The 10725-nt window shown below is 46.5% G+C and overlaps 1 protein-coding gene across 4 annotated transcripts in view; it reads left to right on the top strand.

Annotated features, from left to right (window-relative positions):
• The window catches only part of LOC103186244 (synaptophysin-like protein 1), a 31418-nt gene extending 21152 nt beyond the window's left edge, over positions 1-10266 (top strand). For all 4 annotated transcript variants that reach the window (XM_007905147.2, XM_042335015.1, XM_042335014.1 and 1 more), the window contains exons 5-6: positions 2931-3122; positions 9597-10266. In XM_007905147.2, the coding sequence (XP_007903338.1) occupies positions 2931-3122; positions 9597-9725 (321 nt within the window). In that variant the 3' untranslated portion in view covers positions 9726-10266. The remainder of the gene's footprint in view (positions 1-2930; positions 3123-9596) is intronic.
• Positions 10267-10725: the final 459 nt, after the last annotated feature.

Raw genomic sequence — 10725 nt, forward strand, 5'->3', positions numbered from 1 at the left:
CTTTCTGTCATTGTGTCTAGTCCACAATTGGACATGAGATGTTTCCCCATCAATCTCATCCTGAAAGCAAGCCGAAATAGTGGGGTAATCCTGCCACCATACAAATCATTGGTGAGACCGTACTTAGGGTATTGTGTACATTCTGGTCGCTGTAGTACAAAAAGGATATGGAGAAATCAAGAGGATACAGAAGAGGGCAAACCAGAACGATTGAGCGAATAAAGGGACTGGACTATGAGGAGTGACTAAGTAAATTGGGTATGTTCATGCTGGAAAAGAGAAGATTGAGAGGCGACATGATTGCTGTCTTTAACGTTTTAAAGGGGCAAGACGATGTAGATCAGGACAGGTTGTTTCAACTAGTCCAGAATAGTAAAACCAGAGGACACAACCTGTGATTGAAGGCAGATAAATTCCGTAACGAATCTGCGGAAATACTATTTCAGCGAGCGAATAGTAAACCTGTGGAACAGGCTCCCTAGGGAGATGGTGGAAGCAGGAAATGTTTATTCCTTCAAACATAGTTATCTTTAGGGAAATAACATTATGGGATATAGTACATAGGTACATAGGTTAATTCAGGACATATGTGCATGCAACCGCCAGGAGGGTAGAAGACGAACTAGATGGACCTTGGCCTTTTTTTGGTCGAGCATTTCTTATGTTTAAGTTGTCGATTCCTTCTTCCTCGGCGGCCCCTTAATCAGTGATCAATAAATGGGTTGTGGGTAACACAGCGGAGCTAACATTCCTCGCACCGAGCATCCGCAACCGGAGCCACTCCGCCCACAGTAGCAGTGTCAAGCAAACAACACGAGAGGCCTGGGGTCTAGCACACAGTGTGTACTATAACAATAATAAATTACACTTTGTATAGCGCCCTTCATGTCGGAAAGGCATCCCAAAGCACTGGAAAGTCAGGGTTGTTTTGGACCCGATCTGGGGTCAGGGGGTGTTGGACGACATGGGAGTAGGAGTGGGAGAGTAGCTGAAGGCACGGTCGAAGAGGAAGGTCTTTTAGACGGGAATTGGAGGTAGGAGAGGGTGTGAGGCGGAGGGATTGTGGGACAGAGTGTGGCAGAGATGCAGAGTGCCTAACTGCCAATGGGGTTAGGAGGTCAGAGAGGGGAGGGCGACGTAAGACCACGGAGAGCTTTGAAGGTGAAAATGTGGGAATGTACTTGATTCTCTGAGAGATGAGGAGCCAATGAAGTTGGGCAAAAACGGGGATCAGTTTGCTGAGCCTGGTGCAGGAGAGGACACAGACTGCAGAGTTCTAGAGAATGATCTGCAGCTTGTGGAGGGAAGAGTTGGGAAGTCAAGCGAGCAGGCAGTTGGCATAGTTAAGCCAACTGTAATGAAAGCATGGATCGGCAGGTCTGTAGCGGGGCCTAGCACACTACGGTTTGTAGCACATTTCCTGCACTTTTCTATTAGCCCAGGTGAAAACCCATTGAAGTGATTGCATATCCGCATCTAAGTGGGTGTGATGTGTGTGTGGGGGTTAATGTCTTAATAGGATAGAGAAATGCTCAAAGAGTGTATATAAGGACAGCTGACTGCTTAGAGTGTATGTTGTGTGTATGTGGGGGGAGGATGCGTGGGGATATGGTGTATTTGGCTTCTTGTGTGAGTGGGGTATTGCGTGTGGGCAGGGGTGTTGCGTGTGGGCGGGGGTGTTGCGTGTGGGCGGGTGTTGCGTGTGGGCAGGGTTGTTGCGTGTGGGTGCGAGGGTATGGTGTTCACTCAGAGGGTAGTGAATTTGTGGAATTCTCAACCCCAGAAGCCTGTGAATGCTCTTGAACATATTCAAGACTGAGGTTGATAGGTTTCTAAAGGATAGAAGGATTAAGGGATATAGGGATAGGGTGGGTAAATGGAATTAAGTTAGATCAGCCATGATCTTATTAAATGGTGGGGCAGGCTCGAATGGCCTACTCCTGTTCCTACCTCTTATGGTGCGCGCAGTGGGGGATGTGTGCGCAGGAGCGGTGTGTATGGGGGAGTGCTGTGCGCGGAGGGATGTTGTGTGCGTGGGGGCAGGGTTGTGTGTGGGGGAGTATTGTGCTGTGCGTGGGTTGTGCTGTGCGTGGGTTGTGCTGTGCGTGGGTTGTGCTGTGCGTGGGTTGTGCTGTGCGCACGGGGGGAGCATTGTGTGCACGCGGGGGGCTGTTGTGTGCACGCGGGGGGCTGTTGTGTGCACGCGGGGGGCTGTTGTGTGCACGCGGGGGGCTGTTGTGTGCACGCGGGGGCTGTTGTGTGCACGCGGGGGGCTGTTGTGTGCACGCGGGGGGGTGTTGTGTGCACGCCGGGGGGTGTTGTGTGCACGCCGGGGGGTGTTGTGTGCACGCCGGGGGTGTTGTGTGCACGCCGGGGGGTGTTGTGTGTACGCGGGAGGTGGGAAATGTTGTGTGTGAGGGAGTGCTGTGGGGGTTGTGGGTGGGGTGTTGTGTGTGGGTGGGAGGTGTGTGTGTACACGGGGGAATGTGTGTGGGGGGAGTGTTGTGACGTCATGCAGGAGGTTTTGGGCCGTTAGTCCAGGCGGGAGATTTTGAAAATGTTGGTTTGGCGCCTGGAAAACTCTTCGTCTGAATGCACCAAACCCTCGGCTCCTCGCCGGTCACTACCTCACCCGTGGCCTAGAACCCTCGCTGGTCACTACCTCACCCTTGGCCTAGAACCCTCGCTGGTCACTACCTCACCCGTGGCCTAGAACCCTCGCTGGTCACTACCTCACCCGTGGCCTAGAACCCTCGCTGGTCACTACCTCACCCGTGGCCTAGAACCCTCGCTGGTCACTACCTCGCCTACTTTTCTTACACCGAGTAGGTGAGCGAGACAGATGGTGTGGGGAATACAGTATCTACGTTTTTAACTTGAGCTGTGTGGATTTTTCGACTGACACTTAATTTCTCATAATTATTCTGTAGGACTTTGTTGTGACGGTGATCTTTGCCTTTCTGTGGCTGGTCTGTTCGTCAGCCTGGGGAAAAGGCCTGAGTGATGTGAAGTACTCAACAGATCCTGAAGTCCTTAAAAACATTGTCGACGCTTGTCAACTTGGATTTGCGACCTGCTCAGCGGGTAGCGTGTCCGGAATGGGAAGCCTTAATGTTTCTGTGGTAAGTTGCACTCTTTCCTTCCTCCCTGCCACCCACCATCCCTCGCTCCTATCTTGAAACTGTTCTGCTCCTTCTCAATCCATTGGAGCTACGACATTGCAGACACCCTCTGGAATCTTGCTCAAGTGAACATTATTTATGCAGGAACACAGACAGACATCGAGTGTAAGAGCCTAGACAGTCTAGCATCACAGTCTATCCCAATCCTGTCCTCCCCAGACAAACATATAAAGGGAGAGGTTCTGAACAACAATGCTTCCCAGAGTGGAGCATATGGAGTAATTTACCAGAAGTAGGGCTGTTAGAGCAGAGACCATTGTGGGCATTTAAAAAAGAATTGGACAGGCACATACAGAGGGCAGCAGGGAAATGGTTAAAGAGCAGGGATTTGGAATAGGGTGGACAGCTTTCAAGAGCAGTGTGGTCCAGCAGGTGACAAGGTGGATAATTTCATCCAGCCCAAGACTATTTACAGTTTTAGGCCACCCGTTCCCTCCCTCCCTAGTGAAGCATTCTATCATGACAGCGCAGGAGATGGCAATTGGGAGGATACAATAATGCATTCTGTCTCCCAGCCAATTTCATATCGATGTCGAGCTGAGGGAGGGGTTTCCTGACAGACAACTCGGTCTCCTTATCCACCATGTCCTTACCAACCGCTGGCTCCTACCACTGTGGATAGTGACCTGCACTGCTGATTGAGAGAAAGAGGTGGAGAGAGTGATTGAGAGAATGATTGACAGAGACAGGGAGAGGACAATGATTGAGAGAGTAATTGAGAGAGAGAGTATGAGAATGTTTGTGAGAGAGAAAGGGGTGAGATGGAGTGATTGAGAGGGAGCATGAGGGAGAAGGGGAGAGAGATGAAAAACAACAAGAGTAAGAGAGAAGTAAGGGCAGCATTTTGTGGTTCACTGTCAGGACAGACAATCGGAGCCTTCCTCGGCCATCACGGAGGGGACCGAGGACAGACACCAAGTGACATGTCATGCAGTTTCCTCACAGAAACGCTCTCTTTCTCCAGTGAGAAACTCCTCTACTTCCATCATTTACCTTCACCTCCCCATCCTACCTCTGTGACCTACCGACCCAGCCATTCCCTTTGCCCTGCAAACACCAGCTGGTTTCATGTTTGCCTCCCACCTCATCTGCCATTTTGCCCCATGCTGTGGAGCTCCTTTCATGGAGTCATAGAATCATAAAATATTGCACAGAAGGAGGTCATTCGGCCCATCATGCCTGTGCCAGCTCTTTGGAAGAGCTACCCAATCAGTCCCACTCCCCTGCTCTTTCCCCACACTTGGAGTCCTGTAGCTCAGTGGTTAGAGCACTCGCCTCGCAAGCGAGAGACCTGGATTTGATTCTCAGCAGGGTGAAACCTGGGCAAGTTTTCTTATTCCTCACATCTGATAATAATCCCTCAAGGAAAAAAACCCAATAATAAATTGGTCACTTCAATCCATGATTGTTTGTGGAACACTGCTGTGTGCAATTGGCTACCACGTTTTGCCCACAAATAAACAGTCAATTCTGTAAATTCTGTATATTCTGTAAAGCGCTTTGAGACGTCTAGAGGAAGTGAAAAGCACTATATCAAATGCAATGATTATTAATATTATTATTATTGCAAATTTTTCCAAGTACTTATCTAATTCCCTTTTGAAAGTTGTTATTGAATCTGTTTCCACCATCCTTTCAGGCAGTGCATTCCAGACCGTAACAACTCTCTGTGTAAAAAAAGTCTCCTCCTCTCCCCTCTGTATTTTTTGCCAATTATCTAAAATCTATGTGCCCTGGTTACTGACCCACCTGCCAGTGGAAATACTTTCTCCCTATCTACTCTATCAAAACCTCTCATAATTTTGAACACCTCTATTAAATCTCCCCTTAACTAAAGTCCCTCATCCTTGGTACCATTCTGGTAAATCTCCTCTGCACTCTCTCCAAGGTCTTGATATCCTTCGTAAAGTGTTGTGCCCAGAATTAGGCACAATATTACAGCTGAGGCCAAACCAGTGACTTACAAAGGGATAGCAGAACTTCCTTACTCTATGCCTTTATTTATGAAGTCAAGGATCCTATGTGCTTTTTGAACAGCTCAATCAACCTATCCTGCCACCTTCAAAGATTGTGTATTTGAAGCCCCTCCCCAGGTGTCTCTGCTGTTGTACCCCCTTTAAAACTGTACCATTTATTGTATATTGCCTCTCATTTTTCCTCCCAAAATGCATCAGCAGCAGCAACAACAAAATTACATTTGTATAGAACCTTTCATGTCGGAAGGACATCCCAAGAACCTCACACTTCTCTGCATTAAACTTCATCTGTCATGTGTCTGTTCATTTCACCAGTCTGTCTATGTCCTCCTGCAGTCTGCTACCATCCTCCTTGCTGTTTACCATGTTCCCAAGTTTTGTGTAACTGCAAACTTTAAAATATTGCTCTCTAAACCCAAGTCATGCTGAATCCTATAACTTAGTGGTTAGAGCACTCGCCTCGCAAGCAAGAGGATCTGTGTTCAATTCTCAGCAGAGCAAAACCTTAGGCAAGCTTCCTTACTCCACATGCCTCTGTTTACCTAGAAATAAGTAGGAACCTGGTTGTTAGTCGATTTACGGATTATTTTTCTGGGTGTAATAATTCCATCAAAATTTTTTTTTAAATAATCATTTGGTCACGACTGTTTGTGTCACACTGCTATGCGCAATTGTGCTGTGTTCAATTCACTTTACAGTATATTCTATGAAGCGCTTTGAAACGTCTAGAAGACGTGATAAGGCACCATATCAAATTCAAGGATTATTATTATTGTTCACATATATCAAAAAGAACAGTGGACCCTGGGGAACACCAACATACACTTCCCTCCAGTTTGAAAACAGCCATTTACCACTACCCTCTGCTTTCTGTCTCCCAGCCAATTTCATATCCATGTCACTGGCTCTTTTATCCCATGGGGTTCAGTTTTGTTAACTAGTCGATTAAGTGGCACCTTACCACATGCTTTCTGAAAGTCCATATGCACTACATCAACCACTTTCTTCATCAGTCCTCTCTGTTATATCATCAAAGAACTCAATTAAGTTTGTCAGACACGATTTGCCTTAAACAAATTGTGTTTACTGTCATTAATTAACTTATGTTTTACTAAGTGAAAATTTATTTTGAACCGGATTATGGTCTCTAGAAGTTGCTCCACCACCTATGTTAGGCTGACTGCCCTGTAGTTACCAGATTTACCGTGGAGTCGGTGGTTAGAGCACTCGCTTTGCAAGTGAGAGACCTGAATTCAATTCCAGGCAGGGCGAAACCTTGGGCAAGTTTCCTTATTCCACACGCCTAATAATAATCCCTCCAAAAATACAAATCAATAATAAATTGGTCATTTTCAATCCATATGACTGTTTGTGAGACATTGCTGTGCGCAATTGGCTGCCGCGTTCGCCCACACATATACAGTCAATTCACTTTACAGTGTGTTCTGTGAAGCGCTTTGGGACGTCCTCCCGACGTGAAAAGCGCTATATCAAATGCAAGGATTATTATTATTATTTATTCCTCTTTTTTGTACAGGGAAGTAACATTTGCAACCCTCCAGCCCTCAGGCAATTACTCCCATATCCAAGGAAGATTGAAAGATTGTGGCCAGAGTGTTGGCTATTTCCACCCTCACTTACATCAGCAATTGAGGATGCTATCCCATCCGGACCAAGCTGCGGCTTGAGGGTCTCCGTAACTATCGACTCTCCCCCTCACAGGCCAAAACTGCCTTTTACTCCAAAACTATCTTGGAGACCAAAAACCAACTAAAGACACTCTTCTGCACCATCCGTTACCTCCTCCGCGCACACACCACGCCATCCTCATCTACCACCTCCTTCCTTAGTGGGACGCACTAGCCTGGAGTCCTACCTAACAAACATCCTTGACTTTGTCTCTTCGAATGCTTGGAGACTGGGAACGAAAAGGCTAACCCAAAGAAACATGTCACACAATAGGTGGTAGTTTGACATATTGTATTTATGTTGGTCTTTGCACCTCCATTGATGCCATCTATCCATATCCCAAATCATTTTCCTATAATCCTCTTCCTTTTCAATACCTCCAATCAACCCTTTGAGACAAAAAAAACTTCCAAACTTTCCTATTCAGGTTCCCAATTATAATTGTAAATGCCCTCTTGTCCTTGAAATAGTTTGCAATGGTTTCTCAGGAGTTAGCTGTGATGTTTGGGGAGTGTGGTTGGATTTCAATCCCTCAGATCTTTGCGTGACCTGTATTTATAACAACAACAACTTGGATTTATATAGCGCTCTCCTCAACGGATGGCGTCTCAGAGCGCTTCGCAGTAATGGATCACGGGGCCAAGCCAGGGGCAGAGGGAGGAAGGTGACCAAAGGCGTGGTCGAAAAGAAAGGTCTTCAGCAGGGACCTGAAAATAGGAAGAAAGGGAGCGAGGTGAAAGGAGTGAGGAAGAGAATTCCAGAGCCTTGGGGCATAGTGGCTGAAGGCACGGCCGCCGAGGGTGGAGCGGAGGACTTGGGTGACGAGGAGAAGGCCAGATCCAGAGGAACGAAGGCGATGGGTACTGTTTTGAGGAGCAAGCAGGTCAGAGAGGTAGGGGGGTGTAGAGGAGTGGAGGGATTTGAATACAAGGGTGAGGATCTTGAAGTCGATCCTTTCTGGGACATGCAGCCATTGCAGTCTGACAAGGATCAGGGAGCGGAGTTTGGTGCGGGTGAGAATGCGGGCGGCAGAGTTTTGAATGATCTGGATTTTATGGATGGTAATAATAATAATAATCCTTGTATTTGATATAGTGCTTTTCATGTCTTCTAGACGTCCCAAAGCGCTTCACAGAATATACTGTAAAGTGAATTGACTGTATATTTGTGGGCGAACGCGGAAGCCAATTGCGCACAGCAACTTCCCACAAACAGTCATGGATTGAAAATGACCAATTTTTTTTATTGTTTTGGAGGGATTATTATTAGGCGTGTGGAGTAAGGAAACTTGCCCAAGGTTTCGCCCTGCCTGGAATTGAACTCAGGTCTCTCACTTGCAAAGCGAGTGCTCTAACCACTGTGCTACAGGACTCAAATGGATGGGAGACCAGCGAGGAGGCAGTTAGAATAGTCCAGCCGAGAGGTGACAAAGGCATGGACTAGGTTTTTCAGCAGCTTTCAGAGAGAGGTATTGGTGGAGATGGGCGGAGGTGGAAGAAGGCGGATGGGGGGAGGAAGGATAATTGGGCGTCGAACCTGATGCCTAGATTGTGTATGGGTTCGGAGAGTTGTAGGGAGAGGTCGGGTAGGTGGAGGTGGTGAGAGCCGTGAGAATTTAGACATTGACGAGAGCCAAAGAGTATGGCTTCCGTCTTGTCAACGTTCAGCTGAAGGAAATTTGCACTCATCCAGCCCCTGAGATCTGACAGGCAGGCTGACAGAACATCAGGGACTGGGGGTCGCAAAGAGAGGTGGAAAAATAGAATTGGGTGTCGTCCGCGTACATGTGGAAATGTGCCCCATGTCTGCGGATGACATCCCCAAGAGGGAGCATATAGATTAGGAAGAGGAGGGGACAAAGGATGGATCCTTGGGGTACCCCGCAGGTGAGAGCGGGAGGAGAAGCCATTTGTGCAGATGTACTGCTGGCGGTTTGTGAGGTAGGACTCGAACCAGGCGAGTGCGGTCCCACTGAGGTGGATGATGGAGGAGGATGGCGTAATCGACTGTCGAACGCCGCGGAGAGGACAAGGAGGCAGAGGGATCCCTGGTCACATCCTTGCATGTGATATAGTAACTTTGTTGTTGAGACATCTCAAAGGGCTTCACAGATATACCGTATTGTCGTCTTGTGAGCAAATCTGTACATACTCACTCAGACTGCTGGAGACTCCATGCTGGTTTTCTTTATTGGCTACTTTGGGATGGGAGTTCTTGGGATCTGTAAATAATACAACTATTAACCATAGGACCACTTCCAGTTAGCAACAATGTCCCTTGTGAGTCACAATCCAATGTATTGCCAGGGAGAGGACTGTTATGTTTTCAACACTCTTTTAGAAGAAAACTATTTTATTCTCAACTCACAAGTTACAAATCAAACAATCCAACTAGTTAAATGGTGCTTATTTTCTTAAAAGGGTATGAAACAAGGACTACATTGTCAAAGTTCAATCTCCCTGTTCAGATGGACGTAAAAGATTGGGCAACCCAATTGGAAAAGAGAAGGAAGTTTCTCTTCACAATGTCTGGCCAACAATTCCCAAATAAAATTGATCAATAACTTTATGGCTTGTGCGAGACTGTGTATTTGTTTGGCAAATATGGCAGTAAATTTGCACACCAGCATTCTGTGAAGTCCTTTGGGATATTTCAAGGTGATAAAATGGTGTATCAAATGCAAGGATTATTATTATTATTTGCATTACTTTATTTGAAGCAATGTAATGGGTTTGTTTCCCCTTTCCAGGTCTTTGGCTTCCTCAACCTGATCCTGTGGTGTGGAAATGCATGGTTTGTATATAAGGAGACTAGTTGGCACACTACTCCAGAGCCTTCTGTGCCGAATCCAGGGAATGTGCCACCTCAGAATCCATAGGGATTCAGTTTGGGCATGATGTCGGCCTTTCACTAAAACAGGCAATAGAAATCACATTACACATAACACTGCATTAGCTTGTTGTACATTTTGTCTTGCTGAACATATTTTTGTTGTGGAATGAGATGAAACAGATTGATGATTTTTTAACCAATTGTGTGGGTTCTCGATTCAGTGCTGGCAATGATCTTTGCATGTAGATCTGTGTCACTGTAGAGCCCTGTACAATATGATGTTTATTTGCATTGTTGCTGTGGTGATTAGTAAATGGATCCCTAAAATTGCCTTCAACTGCACTTGACCACAAATGAGCCACAAATGAGCAAGTCAGGCAGGAATTATTCCCACTGGGTTAAGCCGTATCCCTCGCGGGATGTGTGACAGAGTCAAACTTCATCAGTTACCCCAACTCTGGATTGCCAAAGCCTTGGATCTTGGCTGGCTCTTGCCAACCTGGCCAAGTACCTTCTGGGATTAGGTAATCCAGGTGGATGGAATGAATGCACACTCCCTCCCTGCCCCTTTACGGAGGCAGGGAGAGAGAGTGCATTCCATTCCAGACACAGGGAAACTTCCATAACATGTGAAACTCTGTTTGGTTTGATGAGGAGTTTCAATGGGTTAGACTGACCCAAAAAACTCCCTGGCTTTCTCATGTTCTCATGTTCTTCCTGAAAGAATGTGGGAAAGGCGTAAAGAGTGAGCATAGATGATTTAGTAAATGAGAGACACTGATATTAAATAGGCTTCACATGAAACACTGTGTTGCTGTAAAGATTGTTTTTTTTCTCTCTATTGCTCTTTCATATGGTGATTGTTAAACAGTTTGCTTTGAGGCTGTGCACACTCTCCATTTCTCTCATTCGAAAGATGAGTCCTCCTCACCTGATTTGTTTCATTTGCTTCATATTCATGTGAGTGTGTTGAGATGCTTAAAGTGGATTGTGAACTGTTTACCAGGACCTTGAAATTGGTTGTGGTGAGGGTCAGAATATTTCGA

Source organism: Callorhinchus milii, unplaced genomic scaffold, assembly GCF_018977255.1.
Source record: "Callorhinchus milii isolate IMCB2004 unplaced genomic scaffold, IMCB_Cmil_1.0 Scaffold5, whole genome shotgun sequence".
In the NCBI taxonomy this organism is placed as follows: domain Eukaryota; kingdom Metazoa; phylum Chordata; class Chondrichthyes; order Chimaeriformes; family Callorhinchidae; genus Callorhinchus; species Callorhinchus milii.